This window comes from Dipodomys merriami, unplaced genomic scaffold (genome assembly GCF_024711535.1).
Source record: "Dipodomys merriami isolate MVZ:Mamm:240054 unplaced genomic scaffold, mDipMer1.0.p SCAF_26, whole genome shotgun sequence".
Lineage (NCBI taxonomy): Eukaryota > Metazoa > Chordata > Mammalia > Rodentia > Heteromyidae > Dipodomys > Dipodomys merriami.
The window spans coordinates 13943936-13969443 of record NW_027204048.1 but is presented as its reverse complement, the minus strand read 5'-3'; the positions used below and the strand labels follow the sequence as shown (position 1 = coordinate 13969443).

At 39.3% G+C, this 25508-nt stretch overlaps 1 protein-coding gene across 19 annotated transcripts in view; it reads left to right on the top strand.

Moving 5' to 3' along the window:
- The window catches only part of Trpm3 (transient receptor potential cation channel subfamily M member 3), a 517403-nt gene that overhangs the window by 314500 nt on the left and 177395 nt on the right, over positions 1-25508 (top strand). For 18 of the 19 annotated variants that reach the window (XM_070035730.1, XM_070035729.1, XM_070035727.1 and 15 more), the window contains one exon: positions 13715-13838. In XM_070035730.1, the coding sequence (XP_069891831.1) occupies positions 13715-13838 (124 nt within the window). Of the gene's footprint in view, positions 1-13714; positions 14074-25508 lie in introns of those variants that run through there. The other variant, XM_070035736.1, reaches the window with a different exon arrangement.

The following is a 25508-nucleotide window of genomic DNA, read 5'->3' as shown; positions in this document are numbered from 1 at the left end:
GAATTGAAGGATGTCAAAGACCTATCATTTGTCCCTAGAAGATCTTCAGAAAGAAGTAATTGGATTTGATGGTTTGTGCTCTAGCAAGGTTTAGGCATAATTGGAATGTCAAGTGAAGAAGAAAAAAGCAGATTATCAAGCATGCTGACTTCCAAGTGTCCAGTTTAGTTTGGTTAATTTCATCTTAACCTGTCTCTTTTCTAAAATATTCTGTAAGAAATACCAAAATTTGATTCTTTTTTGGTAACTCTTTTAGAAGGAAAAGAAATCTAGGAAACATACAAAGTATATCTATGGTCCTACTCACAAAATTGTTATTTTTGTAAACTTGTTTTCAAGTTAATATTGACAGATGGCCTCCCATGTGCATAGAATGGCTAGAAAGTGAACAGGACAGGACCCTTGCCATGTATTAATGGAAATTCAAGCTCAGATACAAAAGCACTAGCTGGTCACATGAGTTCCGACAAAGCCAGAGAGTTCCAAGAACACAGAGGAGGGGCTTGGGACACAGGTTGGCAGGTGTAAGACCCCGATTTCAAAGTCCAGTGTCACAGTCACACAGGCATATGCACACATAAAATCACACACACATACACACACACACACACACACACACACACACACACACACACACACACACACACACACGTTCAAAGAACCCCAAATATAAAACAAGAATCCTTTCAGTGAAACGTAGTGTGTTAATTATCTACAAAATGACAATATAACCATTCAAGTTCTTCTATTCCCTTTTCCATCAAAATCTGGATCTCAGGGTCAACGAGGTAGCAAAATAAAAACTGACCCTGTCTTGTGTCATTCACCACAAAGAAAAAGATTCAAAGTGAGTAAGATTGAAGGAAATTGGTGATACAGATAAGAACTTTAAGCAAGTATGGTGGCATTCTGTGTATGTACATGCTATTAGATTGAATTTACATTCTTTAAGTTCATTGTGGTAAAATTAGTTTACTCCAATAAAATTAACTTCATCATATATAGTTAACCTAACTAGATAATTAGCAATCTCATATACAATGAAACACATATAAATGTCTAAAACTTTATACACAGTCCTTCATGCATATGTATGTTCAAAATTTATCAAAAGGCAAAGCTAGGACTGGTGATTTACTTTCCAAACCAATGGATCACAATATCTTTGGCTGCTTGTGTACACTATGGAAAACAGTGCATCTTTCATGAAAAGACATGTACAAAATCCCATCCGATCTAATAACATATAATTTAACTTTAGTTGCTGAATTCTAAGAAGATAAAGACCCAAGTTTGAGTAGAGAAAGTTCCACAGAATATTAGTTCAATTTTTTGCCTCTGTAGAATATCTAAATAGATAGCTATATAGATAAGACACATGTGTCATATTGTTCAAACTTCACAAAGCTAAAGTTGCTGCAATTATTTAGGGAGATGTAATATAGCATAAATACCTTTGCTTTACAGTTCACTATATAATCTCCTCATATCCCAGCAACACAGGGAAAAATGAAGCAGTGGTTTGTGAGGAGAGGGAAACCAAACTAGAGTTTAGGGAAGAAAGTACAGAAGGGGAAGGTCATATCGATCTAAATTAGCCAATCTGTTTCTCTACAATAGTTAAATTTGCTTTAGAATTGCTGGATTCACAGTGTATGGAGAAAGAATATCTTTGAATGTGAAAACATCGGAAAAAAATAGCTGGATAATCCACTATTATTAAAAATCCTTTGTAAGAAACCATTGCCTATATTTTTAGTCAATCAATACCTGATAAAGGTTTAAAAGGTATCCATTCACTACATTTCTCTGAGATTTGCTTAGCTTACCCTTTCCTGTTTAACAGAAAACATTCAGTATAGGCATGTGCCAATCAAACCACAGCTGTTTCTCAGTACCTGAGAAACACCTGGAGAATTGTACAACATCCAGGCTCATTTATGTGTATATGATTTTGATAGGCCACGAGTGGACCAAAGAAATTAGTTGAAAACAAAACACAGTGTGATTCCAATGAGAGTAATCCATGGGCTCTGTTTTAAGAACATTTTAAGTTTTATAAATATTAAATTTCTTTATTTCCTTGGTGTTTCCAAAAGTAGCTTTCTTGGTCTCTTTGCCTCTGTGCAATTTTCCTCACAAGTGATTTTCCTGGTAACCACAGACACTTTGTATCCTCTGCCGCACTGGCTCTTGGGAATTAAATCAATTTGTAAAATGTATTTAATATCAATTTCCTCATTTCTTTCTCCCAGCTGTGCCTGGTTCAAACATCTGTCTACCATGGAAAATCTTCCAAAAAACACAAACCGTACCATTAAAAACACTTATATTTGGCAAGATTAGCAAATTTAAGTTCTTACTATATTATTTAGGTGGATTTCTTAAGAATATTTGGTTCATGTGTTTCCTTCTTTCTTTTGCAACTGTTTACTAACTAGTGAAAAATAGGAACAATCTAAAATGTGGATGGGGGGGGAATGAGGAAAAGCAAAGGCATTTAAAAATGAAATGGTACTAGTCAATTATAAAACATGATTCTTTTGGTTGCTTGAAACAGTTACTAGGGCTGATAGCAGAATTTCAACACTGAAAATGTCAGCCACTTCGTCATAGCAACTGTCATCGATGACCATTAGAGTCTCAACTTTTCATATGCTTGACTGTTATTTTTTTAAGCCTCTGGATTTTTTCCTCAAGTAAAATTACCATCAAAATATGGCTTCATTCTATTGAAACCAGGGTAGAGGGCCTAAACCTATAGTTTTCAAACTTCAAATTACCCAGAGAACTTTTTTTGGTACGTGTGCTACATCTGAGACTTGAACTCAAGGCCTGAGCACTGTTCCTGAGCTCCTTTTGCTCAAGGCTAGTGCTCTATTACTTGAGCCATAGCACCACTTCGGGCTCTTTTGGTGGTAAATTGGAAAATAGAGTCTCATGAACTTTCCTGCCCCAGTTGGCTTTGAACCATGATCCTCATCTCAACTTCCTGAGTTGCTAGAATTACAAGCATGAGCTGCTAGCACCCGCCTCCCAGAGAACTTTGAAGCAACAGTTAGAAAATGTTGCTCAACCTCCCAGTGATCATAATGAATAACAATATAGTCTATGAAAATTGCTAATAGATAGGTATCTTTGCCACACAAAATAAGTATGTGGTTAATTTATGTTTATATGTTTATTATTTTGATCTAGCCACTTCACTATATATATACATATATGTACATATACATAGATCCAATTATTTCATGCAACCCAAATACATACAATTTGGTCCACTCAATATAAATTTAAAAATAAGAAGGGGAACATAAGAGCACAGATTGTTGCCTCCACCACCAAATTTTCTGATTCAGTGGTTGCCTAGTACTGGGTAATTTGCATATCAAAAGAATATTAGGAGAGGGTTACTGTGGGTCTAGAAGCCTTATCTTGAGAATGGCTTTCTGGGAACCTCCTTCTCCCAGACAAACACAGCAATGCAGGAGCTGTGGAGTTCCTTCTCAGAATTCCAGTGGCTTCTGTGTAAAAGGTCAACAGTCACTGTGTTAGGAGGATATCCAGTGCAAAGCAATAATCCTCTCATAAGCAGAAACCCCTGGAGGTATTGAGAGTAAGCAGTAAAAAATTCCTATCAAGCCGGGCGCAGGTAGTTCATGCTTGTTAGCCTAACTACTGAGGAGGCTGAGATCTGAGGATCCCAGTTCAAAGCCAGCCTAGGCAGGAAAGTCTATGAGACTCTTATCTCTAATAAACCACCAGAAAACTGGAAATGGCACTGTGGCTCAAGTAGTAGAGTGCATGTCTTGAGCTGAAAAGCTCAGGAACAGCGCCCAGGCCCAGAGTTCAAGCCTCATGACCGACCAAAAAAAAAAAAAACTATTCCTATCAAGCCACAGAAACTACAGCATCTTAAAGACAGACCTAAATCTTGGAGTCCATTAAAGCTGTGATTTTAGTTTTCATGACTTGATACTATTTGTTATTAAGATTTTTACTGTGTCTGGCACAGGAATCACAAGGCACGGTTATCTTGAGTGCCAACTCACAGCATTGGATGGTGGAAAGTGCTGTGTATGATTGAGGCCACCTCTGGATGGAAACCACATCTGGGCTCAGGGGAAGCGGTGGAGTCACAAAGAGGGATTCACAGAATCAACCAAGGCAAAGAAAGGAAGTCAAAGTTAATATGCTCTGCATGTCTACCTCTGCGTGAAAATGAGTCCAAATCTTAGATACTCCTCTATCTGTAAAACTGCCAGGCAACAATGAAATAGGGAAACACTCAAGATAAAAGCAACAGTTGGCTTTTAATCCCTACTGTAAAACACATCCAGTACAGAAATTACCTGGCAATGTAAGATTTTCCACACATGCATAGTACACAGGAGATGAAGGTCAAGAAGCTTTGACTCTAGGATACCATTTAGATCTGCTGAGAGATGAGTGAACACGAAAATGGCCAATGAATAATCTATATAAAATAATATTATTAAACAAATTGCAGAATACGTAGCAGAATTAAGGAGCTACACACCAGCTAAAAGGAATCACTTGACAAACTACTACTACTCTTCCCTTTTTCCATAATTCTGACCTTCCCTCCCAACACCACACTTCCTTAAAGCATTGGGATGATTGTGCCAGGACTACAGAGGCTAGATCGGGACTCTAATATATTTAAAGCTCACAAATTCTGTGAATTAACTATGATTATTATCCCCTGAGGATCCTGAGGGCAGAAAAGTTATGTCATTTGCTAAACAGTGCATAGCTGGAAAGTGCTTTTCCCAGGCAGATTGGGGCTGGCTCTTGGTGTCTGTGCCATACTGCCTTCTAGGAAGCTGAGACACAGTAAATGCCCTAACTGCACGGGGGTGATTTTGCTGGCCCCCGAGTCAAGTTATTGCAGACAACAGAGAAGACAGCATCCAGCTTCCAGCTTTCCCCCATGTGCTGGTGAACGTCTTTGAATACATGCCCAACCAACCTTGAAAGCACAGCCAGCAAGGAAATGTCTGTATTTTGCCTGCCCACCAATTCCACACATCTCAGTTCGAGCTCTGATTCTGTCTTTCCTACCAGGCCTAAAACAATAAAAAGAAAGAAAGAAAAAAAAATTGCCTGTCCTTGTCTGGCTATGGGCAATTCTCACTGATGGGATTTTACTTGGCATGAACTCAAACGATGTGCTTGACTTCAGATTTTGGCAGAAAAATCTGCCTGACCATGTGGCAGTCCCTGTATTCCTTGGCAACGTTTTACATTCTACTCTTGGGCACATTTTTCACCTAAAGCAAAGAAAAGAGAATCTGCATAGCCAGCACTGCTTAGGATTTTGCTCTTTAAATGTCTTGCCAGTCCCATCCCTGAGTAGAGTATTTGGTTGCCTTGGCAACCACAACATCAGCACTATCCAATAGACTCTTCTGTGAGGATAGAATCCACAACTGTGCTTTCCCACCATGGACCCTGAGCATTTGAGCTATGGTTGCAAATTGAATTTTATTTCATTGTAATTAAATTTAAATGTCTTCATATGGATAGTGCCTAATCTCATTGGAAAGCCCAACTCTTCTGTTTTTAAAATTGGTTTCCACCACACTGGGAACACTCGAGTGCCTGATAGACCTCCCATATTTTATTTGGCATTGCTGCTTTTGCATGGTAACAGCGTTTTTGTCATCCAACATTGTATATACAGTTATTTGACAAATACTGTTTTAACCAAAAAATGAAAATCCCTGCCTTTGCGGGGCTTATACTCTAGCAAAGTTACACAGATCATAAATAAAAATATAAGCTGGGCATTGGTGGTTCGTGCCTATAATCCTAACTGCTCAAGAAGGCTGCTGAAACCCAAAGATCACAGTTTTAAGCCAACCTGGGCAGAAAAGGCTGTGAGACTCTTATCTCTAATGAACCACCAAGAAGCCAGAAATGGACTTGTGGCTCAAGTGGTAGAGTGCCAGTCTTGAATGCCAAAGCTAAGGGACAGAGTCCAGGCACTGAGTTCAAGTCATAGTATTGGTGTGTGTGCCTGTACACACACACACACACACACACACACACACACACACACACACACACACATTTTAGAACATAACATGCTTCAGGAAAGGATAGAGTTCAGAGTAAGGGAATCAACAAGAAGGATCATGAAAATGCCTTTTGTCTTCAGTACCTTGCTCAGCAAGCACTTAGTGAAAATGAGAAGACATAAGTAATGCATAAGTAATACTGTCCATGCAGCACAAAAGTTGACTGGGTGGTTAGATTTTTTAGATTAACCTGATTTGTGAAGTACCTTCTAGAAAATGTATAGCACAAAGTTTGTCTTAAAATACTAAGTACCTTGCTTACCACTAACAACCCCATCACATTGCCAGCCTATGTTTCCTTTGGAACATTTATTCCTGCTTTCTGTTTCACCATAACTGTCAGGAGTTTAGAATAAGTGATGGGGCAGTGTTAGGGAAGTAGAAAAGAAAGTCAGCAAAGATAGCTTGGCACTAGTGACTCCTCCTGTAATAATGTAGTGTCTGCCTACCATCTTTAAACATATCCCTTGGAACTCACACTTTAAGAGAAGGCAACTTCCCAACAATGAGAAGTACAAGTTGTCATGTCCAAAACTAGCTTTACAACGTCGGGGCGGGGGGGTGGGGGAAGGAGAAGGATTGGGATTGGGGGGAGGGGGGAGGCTGGGAAGGGATGTGAAGGGTAAACCAAGGAGGAGGCTGCAATGCTTGGTAAGAAATGTACGCATTATCCTGCCCACGTAATTGTAACTCCTCTGTACAGTATGTTCACAAATAAAATAAAATTAAATTAAAAAAAAAGAGAAGGCAACTTCCATGTAGGTTTGCCTACAATCAATCATCGGGAGAGAAGCAGTACCACCCAATACATAGCATTTCCAATTATTCCAACTCAGGTACTGAACTTAGCATTAAAGAAACGTCTTGTGCCCTGGCCGACCCACAAAAATAACACAATAAGTAAATGTCGTTGTATACTCTATGCTTGAAAATGTGTTATCTATTAATGAATTCTACATGACGTACAACTCTGTGAGTTCCTTGATTCTATAACTGAATATAATTCATCTCTCAATTCCTCCATAGCTTGATGTCTAGCACATCATAGATATCAGGATGATTTGTTAAGTGATTTACTAAATAAGTAAATATGTAGATATCTGTATGGGGTGGTTTCAAAACTCCATTGTAATTAAGTTTCTCTAATTGTATTTCCATTTCTTTCCTTTCTTTTGGAAATAAAGTTTTGTATTTTTTTATTTATTCACGGATTTATTCAGGATCTCGTGCATGCCAGGCAAGCACTCTACCATTAAGCCACATTCCCAGCTGTCCATTTCTTAAATGAAAGAAAGACTACATGGTTTCTAATTTATTTTTGTCAGTCCTGGGGCTTAAACGGAGGGCCTGACCACTGTCCCTAAACTTTTTGCTCAAGGCTAGCACTCTACCACTTGAGCCACAGCACCACTTCTGGCTTTTTCTGTGTATGTGGTGCTGAGAAATCAAACCCAGGGTTTCATGCATGCTAGGCAAGCACTCTACCACTAAGCCACATTCCCAGCCCTTCTAACCTATTTTTAAGTGGAATAGTCATTTCTCTTTTGCTAAGTGACTACACCTTCACATATGAGAGCCCATGACTCCCAGGAAAGAGCCCTGCATTGTATACAAAAGCCCCAAACTCAGATCATGCCAAAGAAAGAAAGAAAGAAAGAAAGAAAGAAAGAAAGAAAGAAAGAAAGAAAGAAAGAAAGAAAGAAAGAAAGAAAGAAAGAAAGAAAGAAAGAAAGAAAGAAGGAAGGAAGGAAAGAAGGAAAGAAGGAAAGAAGGAAAGAAGGAAGGAAGGAAGGAAGGAAAGAAAGAAGGAAGGAAAGAAGGAAGGAAGGAAAGAAAGAAGGAAGGAAAGAAAGAAGGAAGGAAAGAGGCAGGAGTGACTCTCTTCTGAAAAGCCTCATAGCCTCTGAATAACAGTAATGGCTGTATAGGACTTGTTATGTACCAAGCATTTTTCTAAGTTCTTCACAAAGATGAACTTGTTTAAACTTCCCAAGACTATTAAGTACTATCATTTCTATGACCTAAGTGTGGGGGGAAAAAGACAACATAAAGATTAGTTCATTGGAATGAGATCTCACAGCCAGCTAAGTTCAGCTGAGGGGGGGGGGGGTGAGAGGTAAGGTGTGGGAGAAGTGGGAAGGGATGGGAAGGGGAAACAAAGGAGGAGACAACAATGCTTGATAAGAAATGCACTCATTACCTTGCTCATGTAATTGTCCCTCAGTATGGTATTTTCACAATTAAAAAAGAAAAGGACATATAACTGCCAGGCACCGGTAGCTACTCAGGAGGCTGAGATCTGAGGATCGCAATTCAAAGCCAGCCTGGAAAGTCCGTGAGACTCTTTTCTCCAACTAACCACCAGAAAATCAGAAGTGGCACTGTGGCTGAAAGTGGTAGACCACTAGTCTTGAGCTGAAAAACCCAGGGACAACACCCAGGCCCAGAGTTCGAGTCCCACTACCAACAACAACAACAACACAAAAAGACATATAACTTTCTGTGTCCTTTATATTACACTAGCAATTTGCTTTGGTTTTAAACAAATAATAAAACTTCCTTTTTCTTTAAAGAATTAGAGATTCTGTGAGAAATGATGTCTTTTCAGTATCAGATTATGGTGTTAACAGGATTTTTTATTCATATAAGTTTTCTCATATTATGTGTGGAGAGAGCATCTATGGGGTCTTTTCAAGGGATCCTTTCCTTAAGATTCCTTAATTAATCTAAGAATAGCTCTTAGAGTCTTATTGAATTCAAAATGCAATTTCTAATTTTCAGTTCTAGAAACAATAAAAAAAGAAATTTGATATTTCAGATAATTAAATTTATTCTGAGAATAGTATTTCTACACGTGGGCTGCTTTGCCTTCATTTAAATAGAATATTAATTGCAAAGTGTGGGGAGTTTTGTTGGTTTTTCTGAGCTCTCAATACACATTGACTGAATTTAAATTACTCTGTAACTCATCTAAAAGCTCCACATCATAGACACAGCATTTAAATGGAGACAGAAATGCCATAGACAGAGGTTCTGTTCACTTAAATTATTATATTTCCCATCACAAAACCCTCTAATTGGAGGTGAACCAAAAGTAACACTGATACATGTGGAGTCATGAATTAGCCGTTTCCATAAATATGATCACTTAAGTCGAAGACCCAGTCCTAAAACTGAAATTTCACATAAAACTATGACTATGTTTCACTGTCAATAATTTTTTCAATCACTATTCTAGTGCCATAAAAAGAAATCTAACATGGATGTATCTCTAAGTTTGTTTGATAAATATCAGTCACATTCTTTAAATTGCTCCTATGTTATAAAGGGGGAAAAACACAGGAAAGAACTACTAACATAGGAATTTAAGGAAAGTCTTGTTCCCAAAATCCGAAGGGATCTGACTGCAAAATAAGAGTCTTTAGGGGAAGATAGAGACAAAACAGAGACATCCAGTACCATATAGAAAAAAAATGGGGTGAGGGTCAGGGATTCAGAATAAACAGAATCTTCACGCTACTAAATGTTCGTAATTACTATCCTCATTTGCAAGATTCTCATTATTTTCCTTGATTTTTTTTTCATTTTCTTCAGGTAGTCTCTCAAAAAAGGATAGATAGAGATATACACATAAACACACACATATTCATACACACACATATATGTGCAAACATATGAAGGAATAGCATTTGCCTACATCAGATTGAGTTAATGTTATACTTGCAATGCAGACAGTTAAGAAATTGAAAGATACCCTAAGAGAATACATAGGATGGGGACAAATCTGAAGTCAATAGACTGATCTCAGACACTGAGGTCATCAAGTTATGTGACATAGCACAAATCACTTAGCCTCCTTCACTCCATTTCCTCCTGTGCAAAATGGAATTCATACATGTTTGACTTAAGGATTATCAAGAGATTATCCCCAGAGTCCACTGTGTATAGAAAATTGTGTCATACTATGGACACATGAAGTATTCTTAAAGTATTATTAAATTTCTGTTAAAGACATGAGATTTAATTTCTATTATTTGGTTGTTAAGAGGGAGACCTGCAAACATTGGGGAACACTTAAAGGTAGAACAGCACTAGAAATCATTCCCTCTTGACTCAGCTAGTATGGAAAGGACCTGACATAGGAGTGAATAGCAGTGCTTAGTGATAATAATGCAATGCTTTCAATAGACCAAATCACTTTTGTTTCACCTAAAAACCATTTCTGTTCCATCAGCGAGAGGTATCCACTCTGAAAACACCAATCTACTTCTCCCATTCTGTGCTTCTTGCTGCCAAATGATTTAGCCAAAGTCACAACTTTTGTCACTGTTGAAACTTGAAAGTGTAGGACTCTTCCAGCTCTCCTAAACCAGTGAAAGCCACAACTAGGTACACTGCACATGATTTCTTGATTTTTTTGAAGTGGCAGATTGGATGCAGTGACACACCAATCTCTCAAACAGTTAATGACCTCGGGGAATTCAGATTTCATTACAGATGGTTGGCAATGGAAAACAAATTTTGAGTTGTTATAAAAATTAAACACCTGCAGATGAATGATTAGACCTATCAAGTGGCTAATCAGCAGAGGCCCTTCTGTTGTTAGTCATGTACAACATTTATGCACACTTGATATTGCAGACCTCTCTAGACTCTCCCACGTGGGCTGCCTGTCAAGTAGACATATGCCTGGATATGAGTGCTCAGATCTTGACTCTCAAGAAAATTAACTGGCAACACAAATTTGACAGGGTCATGCTCCTGCTTAAATCATTCATTGGCTTTTTATTTCTTTGGAGACATAACCCCAAATCCTACGGGGAGTGGTAGCTTATTCCTGTAATTCCAGCACTTGGGAGGCTGAAGCAAGAGGTTTAAATGTTCAAGGCCAATGTAGGCTATATGGCAAGACCTTGTGGAAGGAAGGAAGAGCAGAAACAATGGATAGAAAAAGGGAGGAAAAAAAGAGAAAGAAATAAAAGAAAATCTCCAATACAATCTCCGAAGTCCCCCATGATCCTGGCTTTGATCAGCCTCTCTGTAAAACCATCTTGCTTCTATTTGCTCTCCTTGTTAGTCTCTTGTCCAACTTAACCTCAGCAAAATGTGTGGCATTAATGAAGAGAACAAATGTGGCCTGGGTCTGGATCCCATAATCTCCCTTAAAACCACATCACCAGTGACTTTTACTACATCCTCTAGCACCAAGCAAGGGGCCAAATCTTTACCATGGGAGCCTATGAGAGACACTCGGGATCTGAACTATAGCATGTCTAGCTTTACCCCTACTGACTTTCTTTTTATCTTCTCCAAATTAGGTCTCTTTATGACATTTTGTCTCTCCTTACCCTGGCCATAACGCTATCTCCATGCTAATGTTCATTCACTCTTCAGGGCTTGGATAGAAGAGCACTTCCTCAGCGGTCCCTGGACCCCCTACATTAGCTATCACAAGCTTTCCTGTTTCTCTACCACCCAGAGTTAGAGTTGAACTCCCATACATGTTCTTCCATCCAATGCCACTTAACCCATTGATGTATCCACAGTGCCTGGCACTACATGGACCAGTCATGTATGCAAATGTTCATTGGCATTGGTTAAAGGAAGGAATACATGGCCACAGCCAAGCTCAGGGCTCATCCAAAATAAATGTGATGATCTTGAGAGATTTGGTATCCGTTTTTAATCAACCTTATCAAAGCTACTCTCTTTTTTTCTAAATGTATCATTGATACAGATCTTGCCAGGGGACGAGGACAGGAGATGTAATCCAGACCTCCATCCAGATTAGTGAACTTCATGATCCTTGGTATAGTCCTGTCATGGGGAATGCCATTCTTTCAAAAGTGGCATTCATGGGGCTGGGAATGGGGCTCCATGGTAGAGTGCTCACCTAGCATGCATAAATCCCTGGGTTTGATTTCTAGTACCACATAAACAGAAAAAAAAAAAAGTGGCACTGTGGCTCAAGTGGTAGAGTGCTAGCTTTGAGCAAAAGAAGCTCAGGGACCTGAGTTCAAAGCCACAGGACTGGCCCCCCAAAAAAGTGGCATGCATAAGATCCAACTTGGTGCATTCGGTAAACCCCAGGCTTCAAATCTCCCACCTTGTTTTCCTTGAACCAAGAAAATTTGTCTTGATTTCATGTTGAAGGAAAGGTTCCACAACTGTCTGCTTTAGTAGCCAATGAGCAGGAAGAGCAGTTGTATGAGCACTTAGAGCAAAAAGAGGCAGCTTGATGAAGATCTAGGTTCTGGTTCTGACTCTGCCATTCATTTGCTCTATTTGACCCTTAGAGCTAAAACATCCTGCCTGTGAAATTACAGAAATCTATTTGGATTCCTTGTAGCACCAAATAATTTACCATTTTATCTAGGAGTTGCTGCTACTTCAGCAATGGAGACAATGGATATGTTATAAAATATTAGGCTAATTATGGTCATTTTGCCAGGGTCCTTGAGAGCAATTTTATCCTCCTGAGTTTGGACAGTCTCTGTTAATAAAGTGTTCTCATTTCCTGCCATTTGGTGACTAATGAGAGAGCCTCTTCTCACCAGATTGGTAAGAGGAGTTAAAATGAGCTGCTATTGATCCATAGTCAAGACAACATAATTGTGCATTGACATTTCCTATGGATCAGACTTTACTGTAACAGTAAAACCTCAACATAAATAATGAGGTCTACCTACCCTGCATTTTAGAATAATCTTAAAACTCCTACTTTCTGTTTAGTAATGTTGAGACATAACCTTTCTTTAGAGATGACATGGTAATTTATAGAGAAATGATATAGTATCCTATGAAGGTAAAGATTAATTCAAGGCTTTTTGTGTGTGTTTTCTTTGGTGCTGGCCTTGAGGCTTAAATTCAGGGCCTGTGCACTGTCCCTGAGCTCCTTTTGCTCAAGGCTAGTACTCTACTATTTGAGCCACAGCTCCACTTCCAACTTTTCTGTGGTTAATGAGATGAGAGTTCCCAGACTTTTCCTACCTGGTCTGGCTTCAAACTGTGATCCTCATATCTCAGCCTTCTAACTAGCTATGATAATAATCATGAGCTACCAGCACCTAGCAAGGCATTTTTTATTTCAGAATTTTAGGAAGAAAGTGTTAAACACAGGTGATATAGAAAAAAAAGAGAAAATAGTAATGGCAACAAATAAAACCTAGATCAATGCTCCTACTGTTCTCAGGTTCTGAGACATTTAAATGGATTCATTTTCAACAACACATCTCTTTAAATTATCTCAGTCGAAGTAACTATTATGAGAAAAATACAAAAAGAACAATGTCCTATTTCAAACAAATCCTCAAATGTTTTCTGTGTCCATACTATTTCTCTTCCACAGTAGAGTGCTTGAGGTTAATAATGCTCGTTCATAGTTCAAGATAACTAGAAGGGATTTTTGCATGTATCACAGCAAAGAAATAACAAACAAGTATCTGAGCAGTTGGATTCACTGAATACTTGGATTACACAATGTATCATGACTCGAAACATCATCACAATGTACTTCACAACTGTGTATAGTGATGTGTCAATACAAGTTAAACCAAAAATAATGTCCTGCCTTGACCTGTTTGACATTGTGACATTGGTTTTCATTGCAGGCTTATCAATGAGTCATTGAGAGACCAGTTATTAGTGACTATACAGAAGACCTTCACGTACACTCGAACGCAAGCGCAACATCTGTTCATCATCCTCATGGAGTGCATGAAGAAGAAAGAACTGGTATGTAAGTCCCCATCGGTGGCAGCTCCCCTACACATTCCCTAAAGCTTTCTTCAGTTGCATCTTATTTTCTCTTCTGGCCAAGCATTTAAAACCACCCTCAAGCTTCATTGGCTCCATTAGTTTATTCCCCAGAATAGTAGTTTTTTGTTTTCCTGTCTTGACTCTAATGAAGTATTTGCAGCAGGGTATTAACATCATTCCCTTTGGAGCCCATCCAAGTGCTTCTGATTTCCCCAACTAAATGAACTGAAGAGGAAACAAATAGGTTCCCTCTTGGCAATTGCTTCAATAAATCTTTGGTTTGAACTTTTGCCCTGCTTATGAATAATGAATCACATGTATGCTTTGTATCAAGTATCTTCAGTAACACAACATGGGGCTCTATACTAATCTATACAGATGGAAAAATCAAGACATGGACCCCCAAAGTACTGGAAACATCCCTATAGTTTCTGAAGTATCCACCAGTAGCTGTGAAAAACCTTTCCTCCATCAGAGCGAAACGTCTTAGAAATGTGCTGTAATAAGGGAACTCTGTTGGGTCAACAGAAATAATGTTTAGTTGGCACTTGATCGGTGCCAGCCAGAGTGCTAAGTCCTTCTGTTATCACATGCATCTTTTCAATTGTCCCGAAGAGAGGCACAATTATTAGCCTCATCTTACATATGAGAAAATGCAGACTCACTTGCATAGTAAATAAGGATTTGGACTCTAGCTTAGCCCCATGATGGCTAATTTCTCTGAGGAATATTTTTATTCAGAAATTGTCTCACTGAAGCCAATATGGTGAATCAACCACTCTGGATGAATTCCCATCAGGCCTCAGCAAGCAGAGATTATTCTCCTAGGTCAGCTGAGCTCAGCTGGTGAGAGAGTTGCCAAACATTTAGATAAAGAATTGATTAGAGGGCTGGGAAGGTGGCTCAGTGGTAGAGAGCTTGCCTTGCATGCCTGAGGCCCTGGGTTCAATTCCTCAGCACCACATAAGCAAAAAGAAAAAAAAGCTGGAAGTGGCACTGTGGCTCAAGTGGTAGAGTGCTAGCCTTGAGCTGAAGAGCTGAGGGACAGCGCCCAGGCCCAAAGTTCAGACCCCACGACTGGACCCCAAAAAAAAAAAAAAAGAATTGATTAGATTAAGCAAGACTGTCTCCAGAGAACACACACCTAGTCTTTGTGAGCCTTCCAGAAGCTTCCAGTTGGGATAGAGAGGAGCTGAGAAAAAAAGGGACACTGCTAATCCTTGAGCATCTATAGACCCATGAACGCAACTTGACTACCATACATACAGGCAAAGCAAGCAGTTAATAATAAATGATCATACTTCCCAATAAACGATGTGACACTTGGTACCAAGTGATATTTGGTACCCTCCCTTCTCAAACGTGGTTAGGTCTCAGCCTATTGAGTTTTCTTCATCTAAGAAAGTATCTAAAACTTGAGCTTCCATAAGCCATAGGAGGGATTTTTTTTTCTCCCAAGTCTGGTGATTTGCTGAAGGTGAGGCTCCCGCTATGATACCTTACTGGAACTGCACATTTCAGTAGCCTTGCTCATTTCCTGGAAATGCACTTCTAATACAATCCTAGGAACCAGTTGGAGGTCACAAAACCAAATGAGGCTGAATGAACATCTCCAGGCATTTCATGGGATGGTTCTCAGGATTCTGCCTGGTGAGAGTCATGTGGCTTCATCACGGCCCCTGCTGATAAAAGTCAGCTGCACTTCAGTGCGAGTTAAGAAATATGAACTACTGTATTCCTAGCTACAGGCTAAGGAAACACATTCTGAATAAGCAGCAAGTGATAGTCTCTGGATAGAAATGTTAGAGATTTTTAAGTCATGATTATAATGAAAACACTTGCATTTCTGAGGGGCATTCTGAGATGCATTACAAATAAGGTGGACTCCAGGTACCATCTTCTCCTTTTACAATCGCATCACCTCACTTAGAGCAGAGGAGACCGCCTGGCCTGAAAAGCCATTAGGTCTGTCTTGCAAAAGAATATCTGCTCAGTGAGCTGCAGAGCCCACAGCTAGGACAAGAAGCACTGAGCAGGAATTGCTCTTTGTTTGTAACCATTAGGATTTCTTTGATTTTCTGTAGAAATATGGGCAATCTATCCATTTCCAGATTGGGCTAAAGGACTTTTTTTATGACTGGAATTGACATCTTTTTTCCCCCTTCAGCATGCAATTCATGCACATAGTGAAGCTCTTGTGTAGTAAATGCCTATTTGCTTTGAGAAACACAGCATGGGAGACGTATTTTGATGGGTCCTGTGGGGTGCCCTGTGTGATGGCTGATCATGACATCAACACCCAAGGGTGCTGCTGTACTTTCTACTTACTTCGTGTAGGTATTTAGGTCTTGAAGAAGTTCATTTCTCTGCTTAATCAAAACCAGTTGTCTTTTGTTTTTTCTCAAGGCTGATGCTTTATTAACACTTGAGCCATACCTTCACTTCTGGGTTTGGGGTTGGTTAATTTGAGATAAAGCTCTCACAGACTTCTTTTTGCCAGGCTGGCTTCAAACTGAAACCCAAAGATCTCAGACTCCTGAAGAGCTAGGATCGTAGATGTAAGCTACCAGCACCTGGCAAGAACTGTTGTCTTCAGAGAAAACACTATATTCCTTTGAAACCAACCTATGACCTAATTCCATCAATGTCTTTGCATGGAATAATAAAAACTGCCCACAACAGCATATTGATTTGGGGGACATATAAGAATACCACAATCAGAAAAAGAGGTTCAACTGACCACACGCTCCTTGAGACAACTTTATGTATAGAAACCACAGAGCTTCTTCCTTCCAGAAGGTAGTGCCTGCTCCTTTGTTTAGCTGCTGCCTCCCAGAGTCTCTGCTCTCAGAATCCCTTCAGAGCCTCTGCTATTAGTACTTCAAACCCACCAGCCCCATATGAGGACAACAAGCTGATGTTTTAATGAAGACTGATAGAACTCATTGTTGTATATACCTTGGTGCTTATGGCCCTCAAGAAATCATGGTGGCAAATAGCAGTGACCCAGACCCTTGTTCATGACCTTCCCGGTCTATGCTGATAAATGATACCCCCATTGTCTTTCGGTGCTAGTTTTGTAGTTTTCAGTTTTCTCATTGCTGTGGCCAAACACTTGACAGAAGCAGTTTAGAGGAGGAAAGAGTTCATTTTACCCACAGTCTCAGAGGATTCAATCTATGGTCTCCTGGACTCATGTGCTTGGGAAAAACATGGTAGCAGAAACCTATGGGAGAGGAGATTGTTCCCCTCATGGCAGATAGGAAGCAGAGAAGGGGAGAGGAAGAGAGACAGAGAGACAGACAGAGAGAGACAGAGACAGAGACGACAGAGAGACAGAGCAAGCAAGTACTAGGTATAATCTTCATGTGGCAAACCCACAGTGAGCTACTTTCTCCAGCTAGGCCTTACTTTCTGAAGTTTCACCATCTCCCAAACAGTGCCACCACCTGGGGACCAGGTGTTCAGCACATGTACATCTGGGGGACATTTCCAATTAAAACAATGGTTTACCTTTCCATCATTTCTCACCCATGCCTGGGCACCTTTTCTGTATTGTGAGTTGATGCCACTTCTAATCCAAAGCTTTCCAATCTGTTCCTCCCTCCAAAGCCTTACCTGCACGTGTCCCACCACTTCATTAATGCTGAACCTGAACTTGGATGCCAAGCTTCTGCACAACTCAGTATCCTGAGGTCAAACACCTGAGCGACCTGTGTGGCAGCATATGTAAAAGTGTAGTTTTCATTTTCTTGTACTTGAGGATCCGTGTTTCTATTCTTCCTCACCTGGATTCTCGCGCATCTGCATTGCTCTGCTCCGGGGGCCTGCTTCTCAGTACCACCCTCAAAGCTGAGTCCTTTGGTTCTAATCCACTTAAGGTTCCAATAATGCTGGGACATTCTTGTGTTCATCTTTAATTAATAGTCATCCTTGTTCCTTGCAATCCCTTTTATATTTTTTCAAGTTTTAAGCTGCACCTTCTCCTTATTACTTTTATATACTTTGGTTTTACTTTTTTTTTGTTTACTTTGGAATTATCTTAAGTAGTTGTACAAAGGGATTTCAATTCAAAACATCAGTTTGTGAGTACAATGCATCTTGATCAATGTCATCCTGTCATCTTCCCCATGTCTCCCAACCCCATCTATCCTTTCAATCTTATATATTTTAAATGATAATCTTTTGCTAGTTAGCTTCTTCCAGTGTGAGGGGATATTTATGCACCATATTTGCAGTTTCCTTTGATAAGCAGAAATGTGCAAATCTAATGTAAATTCACTGGCAGTTTTGTTTTGCTCCTTAGACTCTAATATCCAAAAGGTATATTTCTATATTTCCTTCTAAAACTGGATCAAGATTCGCCTTTCATATGATATCGACAACCCAGTTAGAACTGACTTTTCATATAAGGTATTAAGTCAAAATCCATATGGGTAACTAACTGACTGCATCATTTACTAAATGGTCTATCTCTATGAAACTTTTGGTTTCTTGATAATATAAACGTATTAGCTCTGATGTCTAGGAGGGCAAGTTATCCTCCTGTCATACTTCAGGATCAGCAGCTACAATAGCCCTCTGTTCATATATTAATCTTAAAGTTAACTTGTTAAATTGTGCGTGCACTTACACACATATACACACACATAAACATACGCACACACACGTTATTAGAATGTGAACTGAAAATACATTGAGTTTAAAGATTCAACCTCCTCGTATTCAACAAATGACCTATCCTTGAAAACAATAAAGGGGCTTGGAGCCAGTGGTTCACATCTGTAATTCTAGCTACTCAGCAAAGCCCTAGTAATGACACCAATAAAAGAAAAATGGGAGAGAAAGAAGAGAGGGGGAAAAAGAGCCATAATTTGAGCTTCCTTGTAGGTAGGATGGTATCCTTCTGTCTGATATTACAGGAAGCAATGTCTTCCTCCTGACATTCTCCAGACACATCCTAGGTCACGCTCTGATCTTGACATAGAAAGAATGCATTTTCTGGACAGTATTCCTCTTCACTACTTCTATATTGGGTTTTGCCTTTATCTCCTTCTTCCTGAAGGAGTTATTTCCTTCAAGTTGTTTCCTTTCCTCTTTTCCTTTCTTCTCTCATTGCTGTTATTCATAAGTGCAAACATTACCTTGGGAAGCACAGTTTTCAGTTCTTTTTTATTTATGACATTTTTATAGATTTAAAAATCTAGTACCATGGAAAATTATAGCAATTCTTCTTCAACTCCTGTGAAATTTCCCTTTTACATATTTTGTGATTATGTTACTAGGCTCATAAACTTTTAAAACTGGTTATATTTCCTAGTGAGTTATTTTCTTTTTTATTGTTGTTCTTGTTTGGTAAGTTATTTTCTGTTACAATTCACTGACTTATTTGTTCCTACAATGCTTCTGTATTTTTCTTTATTTCTAACTTTTCTATGCCTTATGCCTTAGATGATTTAATAGTATTTAGCTTTATTTTTAATATCATATTAGAGGCTTTAGTTTTAAATGGTAAGTTTACCTATTTACGTGTATCCAGTCATGTTTATATTAAATAACCTTTTCACATTTTATTCACTCAGTCATACAGTTCCATTTACTGATTCTCTCTTCAGCACTTCACTATTGGACCCTTTTTGCTTGGTAATATCGTATACCTCTTTGGAAATTATTCCTAAAACTCTATCTCTGGCCCTAACCTTTTTCTCTAAGTATCCAAAATCATGATTGCAACTTGCAATTGAATGTCTTACTTGGTTTCTCAGCCATTCCTTCAAGTTTTATCTGTCCAGAAACAAACAAAATCAATCTCTCTAGTACCCTCAAATTCCTCCCAACCCCACTCCTCCATGATATTCTGCCTACTTCTTGTTTCATTTCCTCAGTCCTGAAAGTGTTGGCTCTTTCCTTCCCCTTACCACACAGCCACTCAAACCAATATTGTCAAGTTATTTTGATTTTCTTTTGGCGGTATCTATCATATCTGCCTCCTCTATTTTGACTCCTGTTATTACTCTTCTTGATTGTGTTCATTGGAACCTCGTGATTCTTTTTCTACCTGCTCTCAGGAAGAAAAAAATAAAAACTTCCAAGCTTTCTTTACACTAATCATTTGGGAGCTGAGTTCTGATTTTGTCATTCACTTGCTTAACTATCTTTAAGGATTTTTCTTACTGTGAATGCCTGAACTATTTAATGTAGTTTTTTGATACCTTCTACAGTCTGAATGTCATTCCCATACTGTTTCCTTACCTACTCAGGTCTTCCAAATTCCTACACTATTCTTGATCTAAAACTTTACTCTCTTCTCCTGCCATTTGTACATGCATAACCTGTATGCAACTGTAATCATCCAGCTGCAAAATCTCATAATCACTCGCTGTGATTGTCAACAGAAAGGTACATGGAATATTTTGCACTTGCCTAGTAGCCTATGTCTAGGCTGTTCCTTGGGGGAAGTTATTACTCATCATTGCTCACATAGGGTCTCTGACACAATTCATTTTATGTGTAACCTCTGCCAGGTTCAGTGGTTACAGATTAAATAGTACTTATTTTAAATGAGATGTCTGGCAGTGCTGAGAAGAAAAAAGTAGAAATTTAATAATTGCCTGTTGAGCTTACACCTGAACTAAATGGATTTAGGTCTTTGTACTTCTCTTATAAAACCTTTTCTCTTTTCCTTTACTTTCTCTTTTTTAATGTTGGTGGTGGGGCTTGAACTCAGGATTTAGGAGCTGTCCCTGAGCAATTTTGCTCGACTAGTGCTCTACCACTTTGAGCCATAGCTCCACTTCCAGTTTTCTGATGGTTAATTGGAAATAAGAGTCTCACAAACTTTCCTGCCCAGACTGGCTTTGAACCACAATCTTCAAATCTCAACCTCCTGAGTAGCTAGGATTATAGGCGTGAACTACCAGTACCCAGCTTCCAATTAAATCTTTATGTGACAGGTTTCCCCCAAAAGGTAAGATAAGAAATCTACATAATATCTTAGAAGACAAAAACTTAAAACAACAGTTTTTAACTCAACATTGCTTTCTCCAATGTGTCTTACTAGTATACTTGCTAGGAAATACAGGGGGACATATCTGGATTTGATCCTTCTTATGTCCAAATCTAGGGCACTTTGTAATTTTTAGCCAATTACCTCAAAAATAGCTAAATTGTTACCATGTTGTAACTCTACTCATAGTTTCCAAAATAAGGTAGTCAGCCAATGATTTGCTTTGGGTTTATGTTGTAGATAGAATACTTATTGACATACTTGTGGCCTGAAGGAGAAAAAGACAGGAATAGCTTCGAGTAATAACTTATGATCAAATTAATTTCTTTTTTAAAAATGTTTATTGTAAAAGTGATGTGCAGAAGGGCTACAGTTACATAAATCAGGTACTGAGTGCATTTCTTTTCAAACAATGGGACCCCCTCCCTCATTTTCTCCCAGGTTTTTCCTTCATGACTCCACCCCCCCCGCCAAGTTGTAGAGTTCATTTCCAACAGTGTCTAGTGAGTACCACTGTGAATTAGTTCCCCCTTTCTCCCACCATTTCTGTGCTTCCCCTCTCCTTCAAATTAATTTCATACTGTCATCTTCTGACGACTTCTTGGGTGCCCCATGGTCTTTACAGTATGGTCATGTAGTCTTCTTACGTAATTCCCTATCACTTGTTCTCATGTGCAATGCAGGTTCCGAAATCTGGAAGCAAGCATCACAGCAGTAGTACTAAGCATGCTTTCTCCAATCCATCAACTTGAGAGGTAGAAGAATGAAAATTACTTTTTCCTTAAGACCCAGCAGGTAAAGGCTTGCCAGGACCACAGTATTAGTCTTTGGGGGACTGCAAGTTCTATCAACAGAAATTTATTTCCGTGAGTTTGGGGGACTGGAAAGGCCAACCTGACAATGTCAGCTGACTCAGAACCTAGGAAAGGCCTTCCTGCTGTCTTCCACACGTGGAAGTTTGTCATCACAAGATCCTTTTGTTCTCTGTTCTATGTACCCCAATCTCATTCCTGGGAATCCAGCCTTCACATTCCCACCACTTCCGCTCGCTAACCTCCTACCACCCTCATCTTCATGATTTAGATTCAACACTTGGATTTGAGGAGATGAAAATATTCAGATCATCGCAGTTGCCTGAATACCTACTGGGCAACACGGAGAGGAGGTACTTTGGGAGACATCTGAGGATGCGGTGTCTGTCTTTATTTAGAACAGAATGGATACCCAACCAGAGAAGCTAAAGTCATGAGCTTCATCACTGCTCTGCGCTGGCAGCTGGTTCTGTAGAACTGTATTCACATGGCCTTCTCTCTTGTGTAGCTATCTGACAGCAAGGAAATGCCAAGGACATAGAAAATGTGCTAACAGAATAGGAAGCAAAGACATTATTAGATCGTCACCTTTTGCATTCGTTTTAGTTAACTATTTTGCAGGCAGTATTTTACACTGTCAACCTTAAACTGATTTTTCCCATGGATTCCATTTAGACTCACTTTTTGAAACCTCTTTGATACTTCTTACAGTTCACTTTCTCCTTCCAGCATTTCCTCTTCTACTCCACGCTTTAAACAGACGTTTAAAAGTCAATTCTTTTTTCTTATGTTTTTTTATCTTTAAGTAGCTGTACAAGGACTTGCCATTTAACACAGCAGTTAACGAACACAGCTCACCCATCTCTCCCCTCGCCTTCTTAATTTTGCAGGATATACATTTTTGGGGGTTTTGTTTTGTTTTGTTTTGTCAGTTGTAGGGCTTGAACTTGGCTTGGGCGCTGTCCCTGCACTCTTCAGCTCAAAGCGAGCACTCTACCTCTTGAGCCACGGCGCCACTTCCAGTTTTCCAGTGGTTTATTGGAGATAAGAGTCTCACAGACTTTGCTGCCCGGGCTGGCTTTGAACCGTGATCCTCCGATCTCAGCCTCCTGAGTAGCTAGGATGACAGGCATGAGCCACCAACGCCCGGCACGTTGGGTTTTTTGACAGCTTTCTCTTCCTCTTTTCTTGTCCACCTTTTCCCTTTGACCCCCGCCCCTTTGAGTACCCACTCCCTGATGTTTTGCTTTTCTGAACTTTCACTTTGCGTTTAGATGGTTAATTCTTAATTCTTTGTCCTTTTATTTGCTATTATGACTGTTTCCCCAAATACAAAATATCTAACTTTGTCTAACTTTATCTAGCTTTCCTTCAAGCTCTTGCCCTCAGCACATTCATCCTTTCTTGCCTAAGTTATTTGAAGTCTGTGTATTTCCTTGTGCCCTGTTAGTTAGATATTCTCGTACCAATCCATCTTATGTATTTCATGGCTGACAAACCTTTCTGCAAAAAGGCAGGTAGTATTGAAGGTTTTCATGGACCCTTCATGCCAACCAACTCATCGTCTTGGATTGTTTTTTTATTTTCTAATTCTTTGGTTTTATCCAAGCTTATAATATCTCTTTATCCATACCTATTTACCAGTTATATTTTATATCCAGACATACCCACACATGAAAATGCTCACACATAAACATGTACACACACAGCTAATGCATTAACTCCTTTATTTATAATTCTCATGGTGTTTATAATTTAATCTTTGTTATTGATGTGTATTTCTCTTTTCATGTAAGCTATGAAGAATCAAATCTGCATCAGATTCATTATTTAATGACTTTTCATACACTCACCCATGTCTAATTGTGCTTAGTACAGCATCATTATATGTAGCAGATACAAAATAATTCTGTTTAATGGATGAATGAGTCAATTAATAAAGTCAGATGGATATACATTAATATAGATGATATATATATAGTAGCCATAAATTTCATTAAAACCTCTACTTGCAGCAGCATAGCTCCTAAGGGAGTTATATAGATTTAGTTTATGGACTTCGATTTGATTCAGGCCGATCTACTTAATTCTGTAGACCTGTGGGAAGCTATGCAATCTAATAATTGTGAGGATCCAGCTTTAAAAGCAGACAAACTTGGACTTTGACTGTGAGTTCATAATTACAATAACTTAATGTTCATTAATTCCCAATCCTCAGTTTTAAAAAGATGAAAATAATACCGCGGAATCTGGGATATTCGAGGCTCCCTTCTTGTAGCTCTAAACTGTGCTTTGATATTGTGTGTGTGTGTGTGTGTGTGTGTGTGTGTGTGTGTGTGTGTGTGTGTGTGTGTGTGTTAGTTGGTTGGTTCTTGGGCCTCAGTACTGTCCTTGAGCTTTTGTGCTCAAGGACATTACCACTTCCAAATTTTTGGTGGTAAATTGAAGATCAGAATCTCATGGACATCCTTGCCTGGGCCAGCTTCAAACCATGATCCACAGATCTCAGCCATCTGAGTAGCTAGGATTACAAGAATGAGCACTTGGCTGCTTTGATTTCTTTTAACGCTAATAAGACAAATATCAATATACCAAAAATGTGAAACTGGCATAAATGTTTCATATGTCCTGTGTCCCCCACTAAATGCAAGGCTCAAAAGTAGCCAGATATTCCATAGCTTTCCGTTTTCTGCAGAAGGGTGCTGGGTTCTAGAGATAAGGAATCTGTTTCTCCTGCATATAAGAGAAAACAGCAGTTGTCTGTGGCTTGCAGATGAATTATGGAGGGCCTAGACTCCACTACAAACCAATGTAGGGAGATTTATTATTTCTGTGACAGTGAATTGGAAGCCTCTGCTGACATCCAAGTGTAACTTGCTTACTACATTTAGGAAAATAGGAACATCTCTATACCCTTCCATAGATTCATGAAAACCAAGCAAGCATGCTTCTGAATGAAGAGTTTTCATCTCCTTTTTCAGATAGGTATCCTATATCTGTGAAACAAACACAAAGTGCAAGAAATTTCTACCTGAGAAAAGTAGATAGCAGACTCTTAATATCATGATCAGAAGATGCTTAATGTTGCCTAACAGGCTGAAGTCTCAGCACCAAGCAGGAGCTACTCCTGAAAATTGTCAGTACTACTCTGTCCTAGATTACTGGGAGAGTTAAACATCTCAGCAAAATGTGTCTAGCTTCCAAGCAGCACTGACCATTACAACTATTAATGATCATTGTTAGTCACTATTACAATTATTCTACAAGGAGAGATTAAGGCAGATATCTCCTTCTTCCTTTGTCTTTTCCCCGCTCCTTATTTTTTTTGGGGGGGGGTGGAGGGAGTCTGGTCGTGGGGCCTGAACTCTGGGCCTGGGTGCTGTCCCTCAGCTCTTCACCTCAAGGCTAGGATTCTACCACTTGAGCCACAGCGCCACTTCTGGCTTTTTTTTTTCTTTTTGCTTATGTGGAGCTGAGGAATTGAACCCAGGGCCTCATGCGTGCAAGGCAAGCGCTCTACCACTGAGCCACTCCTTGTTCTTTGACCCAGTGACCTGTCCCTGTCAATCCATCTTCGGCACTGAATACCAGTAATCAACAAAAGACAGGAACAAGCCAATGCCATCTTTAAAGAATCACAACAATGGAATGACAAAGCCTTGAACGGCCATAGCTAGAGATCTGATCATGATTCACCATAATCACGATGTAACTGACAATGAGATGTGATTGCCTCTATTCATCCTAGAACAGCCAGAATTATAATAATAGTATTACACCATAACTATTACATGTCAGCTGACCTCAGCCAGTTCCATAACAAATTTC